Source organism: Triturus cristatus, chromosome 4_1 (assembly GCF_964204655.1).
Source record: "Triturus cristatus chromosome 4_1, aTriCri1.1, whole genome shotgun sequence".
Classification (NCBI taxonomy): domain Eukaryota; kingdom Metazoa; phylum Chordata; class Amphibia; order Caudata; family Salamandridae; genus Triturus; species Triturus cristatus.
The window spans coordinates 63972979-63997885 of NC_140585.1; the positions used below are offsets into that span (position 1 = coordinate 63972979).

The following is a 24907-nucleotide window of genomic DNA, read 5'->3' on the forward strand; positions in this document are numbered from 1 at the left end:
GCCCTCTATCTTCACGGCTGTCCTCGTGGTCAGTAAAACGAGTTTTGGTTGTTGCCAGCGAGGCTCCAACGGACTCCTCCTGTCGAAGTTCCTCACCAGTACCAGGTCACCTGGAACCACTTCATGAGGCTTCACCTCAGTGTTATCGGGAAAAGCTGCAGCTACCTGTGAACGACAAGATTGTAGTGCAGACATCAAGGAAGCCAGGTAATCTGTCAGCATATTACAATCAACATCAGTGATCTTACGAGGTATAGGCGTCCCCCACATATTTGGTGGCCTACCGAAGATCACCTCATACGGGGATAGCCCTGTTCGAGAATGTGCTACCATTCTCATGTAAAAGAGCGCAACCGGTAGGGCTACTATCCAGTCGACACCTTTCTCTCTACAGATTTTTGCAAGTCGTATTTTCAGGGTCTGATTATGACGTTCCACGAGACCTGCTGCCTCGGGATGTCGGACACAGTGGAATTTCCATTGATAGCCTAACAAGAGTGAAATGTGCTTCATTAACTCGGATGAGAACGGCTGGCCATTATCTGAGTACACGATACGGGGCAAACCATACCGGCGGAAGAATTCTCGAACTAACTGTTTAGCAGTAGTCGGGGCAGTGTAATCTGAGACGGGATACGCCTCTGTCCACCGGGAAAGAGCGCATACAACTACGAGGACATATTTGAATCCTCGACATCGTTCCATCTGGATATAATCCATCTGGAGGACTTCAAAAGGGTGATCGGGGGGTTGAAATCCACCCTGTTCTACAGGTACGCCTTTTCCTGGATTGAACTGACAACAAATCATGCAGGTACGTACTTTCTGTTTAGCTGCTGCTCGCAAGTGTTTATTGAACCAAATGTGTTGAATACTGTCTAGCATAGCTTTCTCTCCTAGATGCGCTGGACTATGTATTGTATTAATGATGACTTGAACCATTGAGTCGGGGAGAAACCATATAGATTTTCCCTTTGTCATCCATCCTTGATCCGTTTGGATCCCTCCTAATTCAGTCCATCTCTTTATTTCTTCTGGTGTAGCATGTGTCTGTATGTCAATTACATCAAGGGCGGGATCCTTAACTGTCATGCAGTGTGTTGGTGTCGGAACTATTGTCTTTGTCGTGTCAGTTGGATGAGTCCGATTCTGAGCAGTCTGTTTAGCTGTTCTGTCAGCTAGGTCGTTACCCTGAGAAATAATGTCAGTCACTTTTGTATGGGCTTTACACTTCATAATCGATATTGCAGTCGGCAGATGTATTGCATCTAACAGAGCTTGAATAAGGGGACCGTGCTGGATGTGGGCACCGTGAGAAGTTAAGTAACCTCTCTCTCGCCAAAGCACGCCGAAGTCATGGACGACTCCGAATGCATAACGTGAATCTGTGTATATGTTGACTTTCTTATTTTTGGCTTGAATACAGGCTTGTGTCAGAGCGATGAGCTCTGCTGCTTGAGCTGACAAGGTATCGATACAATTTGTTTCAATAACTTCAGTGTCTGTTGTGACTGCATAAGCGGCCACTAACTCTCCTGTATTTGTTCTCATGCATGAACCATCTACATATAATGTCAGGTCTGGATCTGATAGTGGAATATCTGTCAAGTCTTGTCTGGGTTTCGTTGTAATAGTAATAACTTCAATACAATCATGTGCCAATGGGTCTGTTCCACTTAATGGCAAAAGTGTGGCAGGGTTTAATGTACTACAACGTCTGATTTCTATGTGTGGCTGGAACAATGTCAATTCATAACCCGTCAGTCTTGCTATAGTCAAGTGTTGTGTTTGGGTCCGGTTCAAGAGAACCTCTACTGCGTGTGGTACTTGTACTGTCAATTGATGTCCTAACACTATGGCATCGCTTTGTCTGATTGCTAAAGCTGTTGCTGCGACTGATTTCAGGCACGCAGGAAGAGCCTGAGCTACGGGATCTAATGTACTAGAAAAATAAGCACATGGCTTGTGTGATCCTGCTTGTTCCTGTGTGAGTACTGACAAAGCAGTACCTTCACGTTCCGTGACAAAGAGTGTAAAACGTTTGCTGTAACATGGTGTTGCTAAAACAGGTGCTTGGCATAAAGCTTTCTTTAAGCATTCAAACGCTTGTGTATGTTCCTGAGTCCAAGGGAGGTCAGTCGATGTCGCTGCCTCCTGTGTTGTCAACTGAATGAGTGGTTTTGCTAGAAATGCATATTGAGGGATCCACTGCCTGCAATACGTAGTGAGGCCTATGAATGCCCGCACCTCCTTTTGTGTCCTGGGTGGCGGCATGTTAACAATTAACTGGATGCGGTCGGGTGTAAGCTGTCTTCCCCCCTTGGACAGCAAGTGCCCAAGTTACACAACTTGCTGGACACAGAATTGCAACTTCGAAGGGGACACTTTGTGCCCCTTGTCGGCTAAAAAATGTAAAACCGTCAGTGATGCTTTTTCACATTCAGGTTCGCTTCGGGCGGTGATCAGCAGATCATCGACATATTGAAGCAGGGCAGTGTTAGCTGGCATGTGGATACTGTCAAGTTCTCTTTTCAGTGCTTGGCTATAGATGCTGGGGCTTTCTGTGAATCCTTGAGGTGCGCGTGTGAATTTAAAACTTCGTCCATTTAAACTGAATCCGAACAAATATTGGCTTTCCGGATCGATTGGGACGCTAAAGAAGGCGTTCTTGAGGTCAATTACAGTAAAGAACGTTGCTTCTGAATCTATGGCTGTTAATAATGAAGAGATATCTGGGACCACGGGGTATTGTGGTACAATGCATTTATTTAATTCGCGTAGATCAATAACTAATCGATATACTGGCGGTGCTTTTGGATCAGTTCGTTTAAGAATCGGAATTATCGGGGAATTACATACATTGGAGTCGGTTTCCACTACCACTCCTTGTGCAATGAGCTCGTCAATGATTTGCAGCAAAGCCACTACAGCATCTGGTGGTAATTTGTATTGTCGCATTCGTGGTAGTACTACTCCTGTTTTGAGTGTGACTCGATATGGTGTAATGTGCATACAACCTACATCAGTGGGGCCTTGCGCCCATAAATGTGCAGGTAGATTCTGTAACCGGTGATCCATGTCTCTAGACACGTAGTGACCTTTAAAGTCACGCAAAAATAGTCGTACTCCGTCCGGAGAACAGCATATTATAGCTCCTAGAGCTTTCAATGTTTTTATACCTAACAAGTTTTCTGGACATGATTTCGTAAGCAATAGATCTGTAGTCCGTGTCAATGGACCAACTGTGAATGTAAGTGGTTGCGATACTTCGTTAATAGTGGGCTTTCCTGAAAAACCAAGGGAAATATTTTGTGAGCCTGAGAGGGGTGCCCCTGGGACTTCGCTGTGACTGATAGTGGTTCTGCTTGCCCCTGTATCGAGTAGAAACTTTTGACTCTTTGCGCCATAGTTCAATGGCATCTTTCTGTGACTGTCTGGCTTTCTTTTTCCATAATTCTTCTTCTACTCTCATGATGCAATCTGCATCCCATGTCCCAGCTGCGGGCCACCTCTGACTTTCTGCTAGATCCTTGGTGTAGTCCACCCATAAGTCAAGATATAATACGGCATCTAGGCCATGTTTATGATACATAAAGTACCCAGGAGTGTCCCTAGGTGGAATGGGAACAGCTTCTTCGAGTACTCCTTTTCTAGTTTTGATCTGTCTTAATTTTGAAAAGAACGGCATCTTTAAACCTTGCTACTTGATTCTTACTCAAACTGGACTTGAACACAATAAATACGATAAACACAATAATGAACACTCATTCATACCACAATTTTAAAACCTATTAAAACATTTAACATTTAACATTTAACGAACAATGATAATTAGAAGAAAACTAGTCACTGACATAATACTAATACTAGATAATACTGAATTATATACGTGAACTTACTAGATATACTGCTAAACAGTACAGATACACTGCTAAAACAGTGCAGACCGGATTTGTGTACCCAAACCCGTCATGACCGGCACAAATTAATGTGCACGTCTAAATGCCTCCCCGGCAACGGTACTCACCGGGTAGCACGGAACGGAAGGCCTCGGAACTGAACTGTACTGGACCGGACTGGACTCGACTCGACTCGACTGGACTCGACTCGACTCGGAACTTCGGAACCTGGTGGGCCTCTGTATACCTCGGATCTTGCTCTCTCAGCTAGGCTCTGGTCGGGATACTTCGCACTTCTCACCGCCTCGTCTGGGTGTTGATCGCAGCCTCAGTCACCCCCGCTTGGCCGGAGGGAGATACAGGAAATCCTGCGGGTACGCGTTTTTATCCGTTCAGCTGTGGCAGGGGACCGAGCCTGCAACGCACCTCCGGCGCGTGAGATGAGAAAGTGTCCCTATTCGGGCGCCAATTTATGTGGTAAATATTTAAATTACCTGTACTATTTTTTTATGCGGTAAAGTCTAGTAAGAATAACTCAGTCAAAATAAGAGGCAGAATCCGTGGTATTAGAGGTTCTGAAAAGGACTTTATTCCTTACAAAGGAATTATGGTTCGAACCAGGCAATCATATTCCATCACCACGAAGGTTCAGGAAGGGATAGGCAATGCATTATTGACAAGTAATCATATATATATGAAAAGCATTACATTAAGACAGATGCAGGAGGCGTAACAGCTGATAATACAGATAAGAATACACATACGTAATGAAAATAGGCGTAATAATAGGCGTATACTAGAAACGTCATTTAAAATGATGTCACAAGTGGGTGGATCCATAAGAGAATCCTGCAGTGTCAGCAGAAATATTCGGCAGAGATGCGCGCGCAGCCGCATGACGTGTGATTGACGTGCAACTAGAGGGTGAAGGGAACTTGACATTTTAGCCCTACATGTGGAGACAGAAGTCTGGGGTGTCAGGACAACCTAGTCCTAAATCATATCTAATATCTTGTGTTTAAGGAACTATATTATCTGGAAGAAAAGGTCTTCGCGGACAAATCCTATTCTATACTGACTGTTAGTGCGTGTACAAGCGTCTAGGTGTCTACATGAGATGCGAGGGGGCAGGAATCTTCCATGGTAACAGGGGCTATGAATTACTTGCACGGAGACAGTAAGGCCGGGCCCTTTGCTCTGCAGCTAGAGGGATGTTTACCTAAGCTATTTAGACAGGAATGCATTGGATGAGGAACGGAGCAGATAACTTGAAGGCTGAATACAGTTTTTTTTTGACAGGCAGCAGGCCGCGGTAGGCACCGTTAGCCACGCAGGGAGTAAGACAAAGTTCATGGATACAGATGCAGGTCTAGGCTGAAGCATTTCAGAGGCAGAAGCAGGAAAAGGCTTGATGGCAGAATTCAGGGCCTACTCGCCTGAACTGTAAAACGTGAAAAGTGTACCATATAAAGTCGGTGGCCAATCATACTTAGGAATGGAATATCCGGCCCATTCATGGCAGATACGAAAGAGGACATGTTAACGTTGGACGCACATGTATTTGCGTCTTCATAGCTGGAACTGGAGGGAACATACATGTACTTGTAGTATGTACATGGAGCCGTTGGGGTCTAAGATAGGGGACACAATTGACCATAAAAATTCATATTTCCTCAGGTTTTGGGGTGTAGTGGTATAGATGTTGGGGTGCCAAGGTTAATTTTAAGGGTTCCGGGTGGATTTTGGTTTTGGGGTGCCAAGGGTAATTTTAAGTTTTAGGGTGGGTATGGATTTTGGGGTAGCAAGGGTAATTTTAGGGTTGATGGTGGGTTTAGGTTTTGGGGTGTGTTAGACTTGGGGGTCTCTAGTTGGCACAGGTAGGTACTTGTGACAAATAGGGACCCTCACCTCTAGTCAGGGTAAGGGGGTACACTCTTAAAATAACCCCTGCTCACCCTCTTGGTAGCTTGGCACGAGCAGACAGGCTTATCTCAGAGGCAGTGTGTAAAGTATTTGTGAACACATACAGTAACCAAGTGACAACACTACAGATGGACACCACACAGGTTTTATATCAAAAATAAGTATTCTTTATATAGATTTACCACAAGACCATAAACAACAACAAATACACAATACTGTTACTTTAAATGGTAGAATGTAGCTTAGTTCTCTTTAGTTCTTAAATGCGACACTTTAAGTCTATGTTCCTTTTAGATGCGACACGCAGGGCAACGAAAGTGTTGCAACGATGTTGGTGCGTGAAATAAAGACGTGAAGATCTTCCAGATGCGGTACGCTTCTCCAGTGTTGCGAGAAGACTCGACTCGATGCGTTAGCTACAGCGGCAACACGCCTTTACGCAATGCGACGACAGCGGCCTTGGCGGCGACACTCTCCTCCGATGTTGCAAGACGCTTCCGCTCGATGCGATACTGCAGTGGCGACACCCCTTTACGCGATGCAACGGCAACAGCTCCGACGGTGGTACGCTTCTCCGTGGATGCAAGGCGCTTTCCTTGATGTGGTGCAATGCGACAGCTACAGCGGCGTCATCCAAGATGCGACGGCAACGGCTGCGACGGCCACTTTCTAAAAGTGGCATTTTCAAACACAGAATGTTAAAACCAACTTCACTAAAAGATGTATTTTATTGTTCTGATTTCAGGCATACTAAATTCGAATTTCTACTATGTTCCCTGAGTCAGTTAGGAGTATAAGATGTAATAATCAAACTGCCCAATCTGGCCTATGGAGAACAGGTAGCCTTGCAATAGTGAAAAATGAAAATGGCTGTAATTCACTATTATAACATGCCACACACACTAGGGCATGTCCTACCTTATCCTTACAATGCACCCTGTCCTTGGGCCTACCATAGGGGTGTCTGATATGAAGAAAAGGGAAGGTTTAGGGACTGGCAAGTGGGTTCACTTGCCCAGTCAGCATGACAGTACCAGACTGCATGCAGCCTCTGCAATGGCAGACCTTAGACACACTTTTACAGGCTGCTTCTGTGGGTGGCACAACCAGTGCTGCAAGCCCACCAGCAGCATTTGGATTTACAGGACCTGGGCACTCCTGGTGCACTGTACTAGGGTCTGACAGGTAAACCAAACCAACCAATCATGAAATCACAAATCCATACATTAATTTACAATAGGGAGCACTTGCACTGTGGCACTGGACAGCAGTGGCACAGTGGCCTGAGCGACTAACACCAGCACAAAATACATGAGGCAACAGCAAAAAAATGGAAGGGAGACCCACACCAAGATGCCAGGTCTAACACGTGTCCCCTCCAGCTGAAATGTGGGGAGAACTACCCTACCTCCTGGGAGTTTTCATCACTAAGGCGGAAAAATCTGGACAGACTATCAGCATTGGCGTGTTCTGTACCGGGACGATGTTCCACCGTGAAATCCATCCCCTGTAGGGAAATGGACCACCTCAACAGCTTTGGATTCTCACCCCTCATCTGCATCAACCATGTGAGGGGCCTGTGGTATGTCTGAACCCGGAAGTGAGTCCCAAACAGGTAGGGTCTCAGCTTCTTAAGTGCCCAGACCACAGCAAAAGCCTCACGCTCAATAGCACTCCACCTCTGTTCCCGTGGAAGTAACCTCCTACTGATGAAGGCTACGGGTTGATCTAGGCCCTCCTCATTCATCTGTGATAGAACAGCCACCACACCATGCTCTGAAGCGTCTGTTTGCACTATGAACTCTTTGGAGAGGTTGGGTGCCAAGAGCACGGGCGCTGTGCACATAGCAGTTTTTAGGGCCTCAAAAGCTTTCTGACAGGTGTCAGTCCAAATCACTTTCTTGGGCTGCTTCCTGAAAGTCAGCGCTGTCAAGGGTGGAACAATGTTGCCATACCCCTTGATAAACCTCCTGTAGTAACCCGTGAGTCCTAAAAAGGTTCTCACCTCTGTCTGGGTTTTGGGCGGCTCCCAAGCCAGGATGGTTTCAATCTTGGGCTGCAGGGGCGCCACCTGGCCGCTCCCTACCTGGTGTCCCGAGTACACCATGGAACCCTGCCCGATCTGGCACTTACTCGCCTTGATCGTGAGGCCTGCCCTCCGCAGCGCCATCAACACTTCCCAGAGGTGGCGCAGATGTTCTTCCCAACTGGCGCTGAACATTGCGATGTCATCCAGATAGGCAGCACTGAACGAGTCCAGTCCAGCCAACACCTGGTTGACCAACCTCTGAAAGGTGGCAGGGGCATTCTTCATCCCAAAGGGCATAACCCGGAACTGGTAGTGCCCATCTGGGGTGGAGAATGCTGACCTCTCCTTTGCCCCATCAGTCAAGGCCATCTGCCAGTACCCAGACGTTAAGTCAAACGTGCTGAGGTACCGTGCAGCCCCTAGCAGATCTATGAGCTCATCAGCTCTGGGGATGGGGTGCGCGTCAGTCTTGGTGACTGATTTGAGCCCTCGGTAGTCCACACAGAACCGGAGTTCTGGTGTGGAACCCTGCGCGGCAGCCTTTGGGCCCAAGACCACTGGGCTGGCCGAAGGCCTGATAGAGGACTCAATCACCCCTAATGCAAACATCTTGGAGACCTCCTCCTTGATGCAAGCTCTCACCCTGTCAGTCACCCTGTAGGATTTGTGCCTCGCAGGTGAACTATCCCTAGTATCCACATCATGGACGCGCCAATCAATGACACCGAGAACCAGGGAGAACAGGTCAGAAAACTGCCCCAGCAACTGGCGGAAGTCATTCTGTTGCACAGGGGTCAGGGTGGAAGAGAGATTGACACCATCCACTGACCCATCTTGCTCTGTCACCGACAGGAGGTCTGGAAGAGGCTCGGTCTCCTCCTCCATTCCATTATCTGTCGCTAAGAGCATGCCCACTTGGGACCTCTCCAAGTGGGGCTTCAGGCGGTTGACATGCAGGACCCTCAAGGGGTTCCTGGGAGACCGCAAGTCCACCAAGTAGGTAACCGGACTTTTGCGCTCCACAACCTCAAATGGTCCGGTCCACTTATTTTGGAGCGCGCAGGGCTCCACTGGGGCCATGACCCACACTTTCTGACCAGGTTGAAGCTCTACCAGAGTGGCATTCTGGTCGTACCACCGCTTCATCTCCTCCTGGCTGGCTTCCAGATTCGCCTCAGCGAGTTGCCTGAAACGCCGAGTTTGGTTCCTAAAGGCCAGGATGTAGCTACATACATCCTGCGGAGGTTTCCTGGGAGATTGCTCCCAGCCTTCTTTAACCAAACTTAGAGGTCCTCTCACTGGGTGTCCATAGAGAAGCTCAAAGGGGCTGAACCCTAGAGATTTCTGTGGCACCTCACGGTAAGCAAAGAGTAGGCATGGTAAGAGTACATCCCACTTACGCCTCATAGGTTCCTAAAGGCCCATAATCATGCCTTTTAGGGTTCGGTTGAATCTCTAAACCAACCCGTTTCCTTGGGGGTGGTAAGGAGTGGTAAACTTATAGGTTACACCACACTCCTGCCACAGGGACTTCATATACTTGGAAATGAAGTTGGTTTCCCAGTCGGACACTACCTCGCGAGGGAATCACCCTCTGGAGAACATGCCCATCAGTGCTCGTCCCACCACGGGGCCGCCACTGTCCTCAGAGGTATGACTTCCGGGTACCAGGTGGCATGGTCCACCAAGACCAGGATGAACCTGTTGCCCATGGCTGTCTTGGTGTCCAGTGGCCCCACAATGTCAATACCCACCCGTTCAAAGGGGGTGCTGACTACAGGGAATGGCTGGAGAGGAACCTTGCGCTTCCTCCCACTCTTTCCACTTGCCTGGCAAGTCTGACATCTCCTGCAGTGAGTGTCTGAACTCCTGCGCATTTGGGGCCAATAAAAATGGGTGACAAGCCTTTCAAAGGTCTTGTCCTGCCCCAAATGTTCCGCCAATGGAACATCATGAGCCAGCCCCAATAAAAAGTCTCTGAAGCGCTGGGGTACCTCCAGCACACGGCCTGTCCCAGGCTCAGTAACCTTAGGCTCTGTATACAGGAGGTCATTCTCCCAGTAGATCCAATGTGACCCCGACTGATCACCTGCTGCCTGTTGCCGCAGACGCACAAGAGAAGGGCATTCTTTCTGCTCCTTGTAGAATTCCTCCCTGGAGGGTCCTCCTTCTTGCTATCAATGGGTCAGCTCAGGCAGGTCCCCCAGTTCGGCTACCTGTTCCCCTGTAGGCTCCAGGGCATCCCCCTCAGGGTCTGCTCCCTCCTGGACCGTGGGACCTTCGGGGGCCGGTTTCCCGCACCACCTGCCTCTACTCTTGATGGCAGGTGCCTGGGCCTCCCTCTCAGGCTCCAGGTCCTCTTGAGCACCTTTACTCACTGCCATGGACCGGGTGGTCACACACGCCCAGTCAGACAAACCTAACATTTCTAAATGAGCACTCCGCTCCACCTTCGCCCAAGGGGAGCTCTCCAAGTCATTCCCTAACAAACAGTCAACAGGCATGGCGGACCGCACAGCTACCTGAAGAGTACCAGAGACCCTCCCCCACTCAAAGGGAACCTGAGCCACTTCGCAGTGACGACTCTGTGTTGTCAAAAACAACAATTGATGGACAGAATGCAGAACAATGTCATACATTCACCCCAGTACAGAGATCTGGGCCTAAATTCATCGTTTTTTTGCTCACCATGCCATTCCAGTTTGAACCCAGCCATATGCAAATCAGTCTTGACCCTGTGCCCCATGGGAACAGTCCAGCCCGAACTGCCAAGCCAGGTCCTCCCTGGACTGGAAACAAGCATCCTAGGACCGTTTTCGGGCTTTCAGCCCTCGTCAGCCAGGATAGCTTGATTCCAGTGGCATGGAGAGCAAGGGACTCACGTCTGAGCATACCCTTCCCACTCGGGGTGACAAATGCAAAAACAACAATTGATGGACAGAATGCAGAACAATGTCATACATTCACCCCAGTACAGAGATCTGGGCCTAAATCCATCGTTTTTTTGCTCACCATGCCATTCCAGTTTGAACCCAGCCATATGCAAATCAGTCTTGACCCTGTGCCCCATGGGAACAGTCCAGCCCGAACTGCCAAGCCAGGTCCTCCCTGGACTGGAAACAAGCATCCTAGGACCGGTTTCGGGCTTTCAGCCCTCGTCAGCCAGGATAGCTTGATTCCAGTGGCATGGAGAGCAAGGGACTCACGTCTGAGCATACCCTTCCCACTCGGGGTGACAAATGCAAAAACAACTCTGTGTTGTCAGCGGCAACAACTGGGTAGAATGATCCAGGGACAACCTGCTCTTGAGACACCAGGTGACACTTGACAGTTGTCACACTGGCTCCTGTATCTCTAAGAGCCACTCTATGGCCATTGATGGTCACTCACTGTCTGCATTTCTTAGTGTTATCAGGCAGCTGGGTCCTGGGGACCACCTCACAGTCTCCTAAAGAGACAAGGGACATCTCTGCGGGACCCCACCCACCTTGGGCACCCCTCTCTTCACCCAGGGCTACACTAGCCATCTGCCGGGGGCTGCACCAGTGGGTGCTGGTTTTCCAAACAGGCGACACTTGGGATCATTGGCACAATGACCCAGTTCTCCACATTTGTAGCATTTCGGGAGCCCTCTTTGAACAGGTGGACCTGTCGGGCCCCTGACAGTTTCTGGGGGGAGGCTGAGAACCTTTCCCTTGGTTCCCTTGGGGATTACCTTGGGGCCTCCTATGGAACTCCCTCTGTTTACCCTTGTGCCCCCCACTCTTCTGCTGGGGACCCTGCCCACTCTTGGCTGAGTTTCCCACGTGACCCTTGTGGACCCTGGTACTGACCCAGCGGTCCGCCTCCTCAGCAAGCTTCCTAGGATTGGTAAGCCTACTATCAATCAGGTGCTGGCGTAGCTCAGGAAAAACAGTTACTTGAGAAGTGCTCCCATGCAACTAAATCAAGAAGTCCCTGAAAATCATCAACTTTGCTACCCTTCACCCAACCATCCACTGCTCTGCAGAAAAAAGTGACATATTCAACATAGGTACTGTTTGCTATCTTTGTGCAACCCCTGAACCAAACCAAACCATATCTAGACATGCATCTTTCATGTAGGGATAGGAATTATAGACATCAGAAGGCACGTCTAGCAGTGTGTCCCGCCCCTCACTAAGGAACCGCCCCCACAACCCCGCTCCCCAATCCTTCTCAGGGACCCGGTGGGAAGACATGGCTACCTCATAGGCCTTAAACCACTGCCCAATATCATCATTTTTTTTAAATTCCTTCACCACATCTTTAGGGATATGCACTCTAGATTCCACAGGCATTGACGGTGTGCTGCCACCAGAGGGAGCAATATCTAAGCTCTTGGCTCTCAACTCCAACTCCCTCAAAACCTTTTCATGTTCAAACTGCGTTTTTTTCTCTTCTAGGGCTAACTTTCTAGTTTGCATTTCAAATTCTAACTGCCCACTTAACTTGGGCTTGGTCAGCTCCATTTCGTGCATCCTACACTCTTTTCTATCTGCCAACTCCTCTGGAGATCGACTCTTAACAGAAACACTGCTTCCGGTAGGGGAATGGGTTCTCCTTCCTCTTGGACCCACTGGGCCTTCCAGCTATTCCTCTGCATTATCATCATCCGTGGCATTCCTTGCTTCTACCCAGGCCCTCAGCGCCTTGTAGAAGTCTGCCTTATTTTTACATCCAGTAGTGGAAACATTAAATTTCTTGCAGAAGAATTTCAGCTGCCTGTCAGTGTAGCTGTCTAATTTCTCTTCTTCCCACTCCCACTCATTCTCAACAGAGACTATGGATGCTGCTTTCTCCACCATGGTTAAGCTTGGCAGTACTGAAAAATAGAAAGTCCCAAAAAGAATCTACCAACAAGTATTGGTTGCGTTTTGGTCTGCACTCACTGGTAGTGTTCACCAATCACTGTACATGCGTCACAAATGCAAGTCCAGAATCCTCACCGCTGACCACCAATGTTAGACTTAGGGGTCTCTAGTTGGCATAGGTAGGTACTTGTGACACATAGGGACCTCGCCTCAAGTCAGGGTAAGGGGGTATACTCCTAAAATAACCCCTGCTCACCCCCTTGGTAGCTTGGCACAACGAGACAGGCTTATCTCAGAGGCAGTGTGTAAAGCATTTGTGAACACATACAGTAATCAAATGACAACACTACAGATGGACACCACACAAGTTTTATATAAAAAATAAGTATTCTTTATATAGATTTACCACAAGACCATAAACGACAAAAATACACAATACTGTTACTTTAAATGGTAGAATTTAGCTTAGTTCTCCTTAGTTCTTAAATGCGACACTTTAAGTCAATGTACCTTTTAGATGCGACACGCAGGGCAACAAAAGTGTTGCAACGATGTTGGTGCGTTGAAGATTTTGGTGCAAAGAAATAAAGACGTGAAGATCTTCCGGATGCGGTATGCTTCTCCGATGTTGCGAGAAGACTCGACTCGATGCGTCAGCTACAGCGGAGACACCCCTTTACGCGATGCGACGACAGTGGCCTTGGCGGTGACACTCTCCTCTGACGTTGCGAGACGCTTTCGCTCGATGCGATACTGCAGCAGCGACACCCCTTTACGCGATGCGACGAAAACAGCTTTGACGGCGGCACGCTTCTCCGTGGATGTGAGGCGCTTTCCTTGATGCGGTGCAATGCGACAGCTACAGCGGCGTCATCCAAGATGTGACGGCAGCGGCTGCAACGGCGACATGCTTCTTCCTCGATGCGAGACTTCTCTTGATGTGGTGCAATGCATCAACTACGATGGCTGCGATGGCGACACGCTTCGTCGGTGTTGCGAGACACTTCTGCGATGATGCGAGACGCTTCCGCTCGATGCGACAGCTGCAGCGGCGACACACTTTACGCGATGCGACAACAGCTCCCACGGCGGCAAGCTTCTCCTTCTTGAATCGCGCTTCCAGCTCCTTGCGACACACAGTCCCTTAGAAGGCCCAAAACAGCAGCAGGCACTTCCAAAGAACTCTGGGGAGCTGGGGGTTGACATGTTGTTCCAGAGACTTCAGCAGGAGGCAAGCTCTTTTCCAAGCCCTTGGAGATCCTTCACAAGTTGAGCAAAAGTACACACAAAGTTCCTTTCTCCTCTCTTTGGCAGTAGGCAACCCCTGCAGGCCAATCCCCCAGTTTCAGGGATAGTCTCTCCTCAGTTTCTTCTTGGTTCCTCTCCTCAGCAGAGTTTCTTCTTGTTTCCCAAAGTGATCTAAATTCTTATACCCCAAAATCCTTTGTCCTCTGAGGGCTGAGGGGCCTTCAAACCGGTTCTGGTCAGTCCTGGAGCACTTTGTTTACCTGACTCCTTCTTTCCTTTCAGAGTGCAGGGCAGAGACATCAGACGCACCACAGGAGGTGGAGCTAGCATAGTGGAGGGACGGTACAGCCCTATTCAGGTCCCAGGTGCAGCTCCTCCCTCCCATCTAGATGCAGATCTCTCTATTCACCACGGGGACACCTCACCCTGTCTCTTTGAATTCCCCAGCCCTGTCACTCAAACCCCAGACAAGGAATACACAGCCTAGCAGAGGCAGGTTTGAATGGTTAGACAAGAAAATGCCTACTTTCTAAAAGTGGCATTTTCAAACACAGAATGTTAAAACCAACTTCACTAAAAGATGTATTTTATTGTTCTGAGTTCAGGCATACTAAATTCGAATTTCTACCATGTTCCCTGAGTAAGTTAGGATTATAAGATGTAATAATCAAACTGCCCATTCTGGCCTATGGAGAACAAGTAGCCTTGCAATAGTGAAATACGAAAATGGCTGTAATTCACTATTAGAACATTCCACACACACCAGGGCATGTCCTACCTAATCCTTACAATGCACCCTGCCCTTGGGCCACCATAGGGGTGTGTGATATGAAGAAAAGGGAAGGTTTAGGGACTGGCAAGTGGGTACACTTGCCCAGTCAGCATGACAGTACCAGACTGCACGCAGGCTCTGCAATGGCAGACCTTAGACACACTTTTACAGGATGCTTCTGTGGGTGGCACAACCAGTACTGCAAGCCCACCAGCAGCATTTGGATTTTCAAGCCCTGGGCACTCCTGGTCCACTGTACTAGGGTCTGACAGGTAAACCAAACCAACCAATCATGGAATCACAAATGTATACAATAATTTACGATAGGGAGCACTTGCACTGTGGCACTGGACAGCAGTGGCACAGTGCCCTGAGCAACTTACACCAGCACAAAACACATGAGGCAACAGCAAAAAATGGTAGGGAGACCCACGCCAAGGTGCCGGGTCTAACAGGGTGCTAAGAGTCATTTTAGTGTTCAGGGTGGGTATGGGTTTTGGGGTGCCAGGTGTAACTTTAGTGTTCAGGGTGGGTTTGGGTTTGGGGTGCCTGGAGTAATTTTAGGGTTTAGGGTGTGTTTGGGATTTGGAGTGCAAGGGTTAATTTTGAAGTTCAGGATGGGTATGGGTTGTGGGGTGTCTGGGTTAATTTTGGGGTTTAGGGTGGGTTTGGGTTTTGAGGTGTCGGGTAATTTTGGGGTTAGAGTGGGTTTGTGTTTTTGGGGTGCCAGGAGTAATTTTAGGGTTCAGGGTGTGTGTGGGTTATGGGGTGCAAGGATTAATTTTGGGGTTTAGGTTTGGTATGGGTTTTGGGACGGTAGGGGTAATTTTAGGATAAAGAGTGTTTGGGTTTTGGGGTGCCAGGGTTCATTTTAGGGTTCAGGGTAAGTTTGGGTTTTGGGGTGCCAGGGGTAATTTTAGGGCTTAGGGTGGGTTTGGGTTTTTGGGTGCCAGGGGTTAATTTTAGGGTTCAGGGTGTGTTTGGGCTGCAAGGGTTCAGTTTGGGGTGTGTATGGGCTTTGGGGTGTAAGGGGTAATTTTAGGGCTCAGGGTGGGTTTGGGATTTTGGGGTGCCAGGGATAATTTTAGGGTTCAGGGTGGGTTTGGGTTTTGAGGGGCAAGGGTTAATTTTAGGGTTGAGGGTGGGTTTGGGTTTTTGGGTGCAACGGTTAATTTTAGGGTTCAGGGTGGGTTTGTGTTTTGGGGTGCCAGGGCGAATTTTAAGGTTCACAATGTGTTTGGGTTTTTGGGGTGTCAGGGGTAATTTTAGGGTTCAGGGTAAGTTTGTGTTTTGGGTTTCAATGGTTAATTTGGGGGTTCAGGGTGTGTATGGGTTTTGGGGTGCTAGGGGTAATTTTGGGGTTCAGGGAGGGTTTGGATTTTGAGGTGGAAAGGGTAATTTTAGGATTTTAAGGGGGTATGGGTATTGGGGTAGTAAGGGTAAGTTTAGGATTTTAGGGGGCAAAAGAATGATGGTTTTAACCCAGATCTCTTGACTGGGGCTGAATGTTTTGATTTGTTCTGCATTCCGTTCATCAATTGTGTGTCTTTTGCTTTCTCGCCCTAAGTGCGCCAGGTATGCCCAGACGTGGGTCCTGGGCTCACTGTGCGACTGGAATCAAGCTATCCTGGCTGAAGAGGGGTGAAACCCCGAAAACGGTCCTAGGATGCTTGTTTACGGTCCAGGGAGGACTTGGCTTGGCAGTTCGGGCTGGACTGTTCCCATGAGGCACAGGGTCAAGACTGATTTGCATATGGCCAGGTCTAAATCGGGGTGGCATGGTGAGCAAACGAATGATGGATTTAACCCAGATCTCTTGACTGGGGGTGAATGTTTTGATTTGTTCTGCATTCCGTCCATCAATTGTGTGTCTTTTGCTTCAGGATTGATAAGTCCTGCAATAGAAGTGACTGATAGGTTTATATGTGCAATGATATGGGATTGATATAGTGAACCTATATCTAAGTAAGGGGTGCATGCACCACCTTACACAGGCTGCTGTGGCAGACCTGTTGTGTCATTTTGAATGGTCTCCCATGGGTGGCATAATACATGCTGCAGCCCCTGAGAGGCTTCTGGGGTACCTATGCCCTGGGTACATAGTATACCATATACTAGGGACTTATAAGGGTACCCCATAATCCAATCTGGAGTGTACCTAAAGTACATGCAATCAATTTAGAGGAGAAAGCAGCTAGACTGGGGTCCTGGATAGCAGGATCCCAGTCAATCTAAGTCGAAAACAGTGAAACATCAGCAAAAAGTGGGGGTAACTATAAGAAGCAGATCCTACTCTCCTACATGGAGCATGAAGGTGTTCCTGATGTTGTCGCAGCTGTCGTCTCACAGAGAATGATGTGTCTGTTGCTGGGTGGTACGTCAGATAGTGTTAAAGCAGTCATATCTGAGGGAATATGAGTTATCTGGACAGGGAGAGATGTTTTCAATATATTTACACAGAAGTAACTATCTGGGGCAAGCAGGAGAGGTGAATGATGCTGTAAGGACAATCATCTTACAGAGGAATCCCTATTTGGGACTAGAGGAATGTCTGATGGTCTAAGAGCGGTTAACTCACAAAGAATAATTTGTATTGGGCTTTAAAGGGTGTCCAGTGGTGTAGACAAGTCACGCCACATGGCTGGGGTGTGGAAGCTGTGCTAAGGTGGTCTGTCAGTGGTCACCCACAGTCAGTAAGAGCTATGTGAGAAGCAAGTGCTATAAATTGATGGAAATAAGTGGCCTGTGGCTGCGCGTGGGGCACTTGCTGGTGTAAGAGTGGTTGGTTATCTCATAGAGGATATGTTTTAACTACAGTTGGGTAAGATACGGGTTGATGTAAAAGAAGTCACCTCACAGAGAATAGGTTTTTGTGATATCCCACATGCTGTAAGAAATATTATATCACACTGGTTGCACGTTGAAGGACTGTGTTACTTCCTTTGTACATAAATGATTGTCTTTCTGATGGATGCCTGATGCTGCGGGAGATGTCGACATGCAGTGTGGGTCTTCAACACTCTAAGGGATAGTAGCACACTCTTTTTTTAAAGACATTACGTGGGTTGACCGATGTCTCTGAAGGTGTCACAATGTGTAATATAGACGGTCCAATAATCTTCTTCTCTCCCCAGCGCTGGAAGTTGGACCCCAGCCCCATGGTGTTGCCAGAGCAGAATGTCTCGCTCAAATGAAAGTTCTCATCAGACATGGATTGGATTTCATCGAAAGGTTTAATCAAGGTTTGTAGTGGTAAAGAGTGATGAACCCTTGGTTTGAAATGTTAAAGAGAGACGAAATCTTGGTTTGTAATGGTAAAAAGAAATGAACGCTTGGTTTGTAGTGGAAAAGAGAGACGCACCCTTGGTTTGTAGAGGTAAAGAGAGATGAAACCTTGGTTTGTAGAGGTAAAGAGAGATGAAACCTTGGTTTGTAGTGGTAAAGAGAGATGAAACCTTTGTTTGTAGTGGTAAAGAGAGATGAAACCTTGGTTTGTAGTGGGAAAGAGAGAGGAAACCTTGGTTTGTAGTGGAAAAGAGAGACGCACCCTTGGTTTGTAGTGGGAAAGAGAGATGAAACCTTGGTTTGTAGTGGGAAAGAGAGATGAAACCTTGGTTTGTAGTGGGAAAGAGAGAGGAAACCTTGGTTTGTACTGGTAAAAGAGAGGAACCCTTGGTTTTAAATGGCAAAGAGAGACACACCCTTGGTTCATACTTGCAAAGATACAGAAAAACCTTTGGTTTATAGTGGTAAAGAGAGAAAAACCCTTGGTTTGTAGTGATACAGAGAGAAGAACCCTTGGTTCATAGTTGTAAAGAGAAAGGAGCCCTTGGTTTGTAGTGGTAAAGAGAGAATAATCCTTGGTCTGTAGTGTTAAAGAGAGGAATCCTTGGTCTGTAGTGGTAAAGAGAGAAGAATCCTTGGTCTGTAGTGTTAAAGAGAGGAATCCTTGGTCTGTAGTGGTAAAGAGAGAAGAACCCTTGGCTTGTAGTGGTAAAGAGAGAAGAATCCTTGGTCTGTAGTGTTAAAGAGAGAGGAATCCTTGGTCTGTAGTGGTAAACAGAGATGAACACTTGATTTGTAATGGTAAAGAGAGACATACGCTTGGTTTGTAGTGGTAATGAGAGACAGACCCTTGGTTTGTAATGGTAAAGTGAGACAAACCCTTGCTTTGTAGTGGTAAAAAGAGACAAACCTATGGTATGTAATAGTAATGAGAGAAGAATCTCCTGGTTTATGGTAGTAAAGAGAGACAAACCCTTGGTTTGTAGTGTTAAAGAGAGACGGGCACTTGTTTTGTTGTGGTACAGAGAGACAAACCCTTGGCTTCTAGTGGTACAGAGAGATGAACTCTTAGTTTGTAGTGGTAAAGTGAGACAAACTCTTGGTTTTTAGTATTAAAGAGAGACGGGCACTTGTTTTGTAGTGGTAAAGAGAGAGGAACCCTCATAATTCTTCTAGGGTAAGGACCGGCTCTCTGTCCCATTGAGCTTCTGAATGGTTGGTTTGTAGGGGAAACATCCTGCCTCTGAGGTGTGTAAACTTTCTATTCCATGTAGCCTTAGTTTTGAGCCATCTTACTAATGGCTTCAGGACACTGCATATGTGTGTGGAAGGGGAAACAACCTTTACACCACAGTCATTACATCGCACTACATTTACAACGCAGTCATTACATTGCAACATCCTTTACAACGCATGTCACTACAACGCAGCCAATACATTGCATGTCACTACAACGCATGACACTACAACGCAGGCATTACATCGCATGTCATTATAACGCATACCATTACAGCGCATAGTACCCCTACACTATCCAACACTTAACCTACTGTTGCACCCCCTGGAGTTAGAATAGTAATTTTTACCCCTACACTATCCAACACTTACCCTACTGTTGCACCCCCTGGAGTTAGAATAGTATTTTTTACCCCTACACTATCCAACACTTACCTTAAATGCAATGTAATGGTATGCGTTGTAATGGTATGCATTGTAAATGTATAATGTGATGTATTGGAATGCGTTGTAAATGTAGTTTAAAAATATTTGTTGTCGTGGCATACGATGTAAATGTATGCGTTGTGAAGGATGTTGCGATGTAAAAATCTGCCCTCCGAGAATTTTCAAAATGTTTTTTCACATTTCCCTGAGATAGCTGCTTCACTTCTCCATCACTCCCTTAGTCAAAGCATGGTACCTTACATCTTCAAGGAGGCCATAGTGGTCCCACTCCAAAAGAAACCAGGTGAGGACCTCCTTATCCTGAAAAATTACTGACCCATTTCATTGGTTTCTTTTTGAGTGAAAGTGCTGGAGGCACATGTTGCCAGTCAGCTTTGCTCCTTTTTTGAGGAATCCAACTATCTTGACCCCCATCAGGGAGGCTTTCGGCCAGCCCACTCAACTGAAGCAGGTATCAGTCATTGACAGTATGCGGGAAGAGGCTGACGGAGGCACCACACAAGGGCTAGTCCTCTTTGATCTGTCTGTGGCCTTTGACACTGTCGACCACGAGCTTCTGATTGACCGTGTCGGCGCTGCAGGCCTCCATGGCTAAGGGCTGGCCTAGGTCACATCCTTTTAAAAGATCACTCCAATCTGTGAGTTTATCCTCCTTTAAATCTCCTATGGTCCAATTAACCTGTCTCCCCATCGTTTTAATTTATACATTTTCCTTTGGTGTACTCTCTAAAGAAGAGGCAAGTCAAGAGTTTATAATTATGTACATGATCTCAATTTGTGGTTCACCATCAATCATTACCCCAAATCCCAGGAAATCTTTCACTATGCTGTTCATCCTAGATTGGAGGACTAGCAAGCAACCTAAACTCAACTCTGATAAGACAGAGATTGTCATCACCTACAATAAGTTGGACCTGTGGAATCTCTCTTTCTGACCCCATACGATGGGCACTCCCCCAAGAAGTCGGTTAAGAGTCTTGGAGCCCTCATCGCTGGGAACCTGTCCATGGAACCCCAACTGGGAGCGGTCGTGTCCTCCTGGTTTGTACAGCTACACGAAATTAGGAACATTGGCAGATTCCTTACATTTGATGCCATGGTCCAGGTCATTTTGACATTAATTATCTCCAGGTTGGACTATGCCAAACTCTTTATCTTGGTCTCCCTAAAGGCCTCAATTGTAGACTTCAGTTGGTCCAAAATCAGGCAGCTAGGCTTATTTTTCAACAGCATAGATGTTGCCACTCTGTTGAGAAAGTTCCATTGGTTACCAGTTGAACAATGAGCCATCTTCAAGACCGGTTGTATTATCTTAAAATCCCTTTATGGCAAATGCCCTGCTTTTTCATCTTGTCAAATTAAAAAATATGCCCCCAATCGCAATCTCAGGTCCACTCACTTGAATCTCCCTACAATCCCCCCCATTCAAAAAGAAGAGACTTGGGGGCTCTAGATTTTCAGTTCTTGCCCCTCAGGTTTGGAATCCTCTTTTCCCAGAGATTAGGTTCACTTCTAATTACATGAGATTTCTGAAGCTCCTGAAGATGTGACCCTACAGACAAGCCTGGGATTAAGCCGTTGTAATGTTGTGTGCTGTCTTCTGTTGCATATCACCAACAAACCCTCCCGTGAACGAGTGCTCTATAAACTCCAGTAACATAACATCCACTGAGCCCTCGGTCCATCTCTCTCTCCAGTATCCATTTAATTATCAACCATGACAGTATACCCCTTCTGATGAGCTCTCTCTGCCCTCTTTATGCTTTGCTGTGTACTTCCTGCCTCCTTCTGTTCCTGCCCCATGTTCTCTGTGCTTCCCCTATCTGATGTGCTCTTTCTCTGACCTCTGCTGTCCTCTCACAGTCCTCTCTCTTGTACTCTCTCTACCTACCATCTGTGCTCTCGCCCCCGTGTTTTCTAACTGCACATCCTTTGCTGTGCTTTTGCTGACTTCCCCTCTAGATTGTGCTCTCTTTCTCTGACTTCTCTCTGTCTCTCACTGGGTTGTAAAACCTTTCTTGGTAATTATTTTACCCTTTTAATTGTAATAAAGCGCAGTTAGTTTACCAGCAACTAGTGTTGTCAGGGAGGGGCACTACCACCCCCCTTCTGCCAGGCCATTGCTTGCAGAGAACCTTAACTATGGCATGCATCACTGTATAGCAGTGTTGTAGAAAAGGGGGGCGGGGAAAGTCTGCTTTTACCTGCGCCCTTTGTTGGAATCTTACATAAGGCTGCCACGGGCGGCTCTAGGTCTAGCTATGCCACTGCTCTCTAGCTCTTTGGGAACATTTGTAAACTTGTATTTGTAAATCTTGCCAATAACTCTATTGGTTCTTTGATTGCGTCTGCAGCTATTAGGTGAATTATCTATTTTACCACAGGGTGGCGCTGGTTTGTCAGGTAAGGTTGGTGTTTTCACACTATAATGCAGGACAAAGAAGAACCAGCTCTGCAGACACTAAGGGTCATATTTATGGCCCAGTTTGCGTCGCTGTTGCTGCACTCAACATGGTACATGCGTGACGCAAACCTTGAGTCAGATGTTTGAAGCCACTGTGCTTGGCTTTGAGCGGCTCCAAAAATCTGTAGTAATGCAACGCAGAGCAAATCACTGCGTTGCATTAACCTTCCCTGGAAGGCATTCCATGGGCGTTGTGTGGGTGTTCCCACACAATCCTCATAGGTTTCAACGCATTCCTAGATTTACAAGACCGTTTAAACCTGGCAATGTGCCAAAAATATGCGACTCCCCAGGAGAGGCGTAGCGAGGAGAAATATCTTTAGTTCTCCCTGTTTTTTTTTTTTTTGTTGAAACACTTTTTATTGTTTTCATAGCAACAGCTTAGTACAAACCCCGCTTCCTCCACGGGCAAAGAATGTTTTACACATACAGAGTTACCAGCCAATAGCCGGGAGAATGAGCTTCCAGCCCATACAGGCCCTCCCCCCTCCCTCCCCACCCCATGTCAGTGTGCCTCCTGTCTTTCGCCTCACTCCTGATGAGCCCCCTCCCTGCCATAAATCAGACATGGGTGCCCGCCCTCCACTAGAGAACCATGGCTGTCCCTCACGCTTAGCCACACCCTCGTTTCCAGCGCTCCCTATTTAGTTCTCCCTGTTACTTCCTCTTTCTATATTTGCGACATTCTACAGCATACATAAAAAGAGAAATATGCCTCTAAGGATTGTTTTTGTGCAGGAAGGTGTTCCTGCATGCAACACAGGCACCGTTGCGCCATGGTGCAAGGGCTAGGCAGTACATTGTGCGCCAGCGCAGGGGAGAAAATCAGAAACGCGCTGCATTGCCTTAAATATGGCGCATTCCTGCCCTTTCCCATTGACGCAGTGCTGCGCAGCAAGGTGACATGCCGCACTGCACTGGGTCACTATTTCATAAATATGCCCCCGAGTCTGTAAAGCCTGCACCGAGGGCTTTCTCACATCCATGCCTGCTGGCCGCTGCATTGGTTGCAGCAGCTCTGTTGGAGTGTAAACTGCATGAAACAAGGATTTCTGACACATACACTGCAGAGTGACAGCTGTCTAAAGTCATCATTGTCATCGGTCCCTCATTACAAATTTTTCATGTTGCATGTCACATATCCATGCAGGAGAGTAGAAGACATATAGATAGACCTGTTAAAAAAATCATACACTCTTAATTATACATTTTATTGAAACATTTCAAAATCACTCAAATACTTTCATGAAGATCTAATACAAAAGAGACCCACCATTTGTTTCCTATGGCCAAGGTGCGTAACTGCAGGGGGTTAGCTATCAATAGTACAGCAAGTGCCGTGGTATAGCAACGAAATGGTCTCAGCGGCACAGTGAACCCAAATACACAATCACACCTGGCCCACAGCACCACTGCTAAGCCACCACAGAACTGGGCAGTATGTTCGAGGCATGTGGGCTGCTGAATTCATATCTGTGCATAGATCGCCGCCTAGTGTTGGGTCCGGATGATTGCACGTTGTTGTCCTGGAAGAGTCTTCGAAGTATCCTGGGATAGGTGACTCCTCCCCTGGACTACAGTGTGCATGGGCATCCTCTCCATCCTCAGATTGTTTTTTTCCGCCATTGGGTTCGGATGTGCTTATCTTGACTCAAGTTAGGAAAAACTTTTTCTAGGCCAAAAGGCCTTTAGTTCGCGTCGGTACTGTTCCCGATCGGTATCGATAGTATCTTGTTAGTTTACTAACTTCCAGAACCAACTTTTTCGCTTCCTACCCGACCATCGACCAGTCATCGACGATGGAATCGAGGACACCATTCAAGCGGTGTCCGGTATGTAATGCGAAATATCCCCACATCGACGTCCATCCGGTGTGCAACAAATGCCTTTCACCGGATCACGACGAATCTACATGTATGGCCTGTGCCCGATTCCGATCCAAGAAGACTCTCCGGAATCGACGAGCAGCGAGACTCGAAGCGCAGCAAGCGGCACCGGCCCCGGCCGACATCTTCAGCGCTGAGACCGAAGATGTCGAAGACGTGGAGAACCTACCCTCCAGCCCCGTTTCCGAACACGACTCCGGCTCGGAAGACGTTGAAGAAAGCCTCTTTCGCAGAGACGAAGACGACACCGAGGTAGGAGACTACAATGAAGCCTTAGGGGCCGAAGAGAGTAGCTCCGATGACGAGCAAGGCCTACCCATACAGACTGAGGACATCCCAGTGCGCCAGTCTATGGCTCCGGTCGAGGGATCGCCTTCGGGCCTTACCCAAGACCTATCCCGCAGTTCTTCGGCCCCGCCCTCTGGCCCGGCCTCGGACATTCAGCGGCAGCCATTAATACCCAAACCGGCTGGTTTCCCTTCTTCGAAACCGAAAGCTGTATTGGTTCAACCGAAACCGAAAGTAACGCTGGTCGGATCGAGGCCCACCACACCTTCGACGCCAGCAAAACCCATCGGCACCGAGCGCACCAAACGAGACTTCGGTGCCGAGCTTGCAACGGCCAACGTCGGCGTCGACATACGGAAGAAGACCTTCGGTGCCACCAAACCTACTCGGCTCCCGGCACCGACGCAATCGACTCCGACCCCAAAGGTCAAACTGCCTGCTGCGTCTCACACCGCTTCGACAGCACCACCAAAGGCACACTCATCGAAGACGTCGACGGCCATTACCACCCCTCGACTCGATGACTCACCGGCGCCGAAAAAGTCCACGCCCGCTTCCACGGAACCGGTCGGCGCAAAGAAATCGATGGCGCTCCAGG

General features: G+C 47.8%; 1 protein-coding gene across 3 annotated transcripts in view; it reads left to right on the top strand.

Annotated features, from left to right (window-relative positions):
* The window catches only part of LOC146839531 (N-acyl-aromatic-L-amino acid amidohydrolase (carboxylate-forming)-like), a 375658-nt gene that overhangs the window by 260720 nt on the left and 90031 nt on the right, over positions 1 to 24907 (top strand). For all 3 annotated transcript variants that reach the window (XM_085651586.1, XM_085651587.1, XM_085651589.1), the window contains one exon: positions 17838 to 17945. In XM_085651586.1, coding sequence (XP_085507712.1) covers positions 17838 to 17945 — 108 coding nt within the window. The remainder of the gene's footprint in view (positions 1 to 17837; positions 17946 to 24907) is intronic.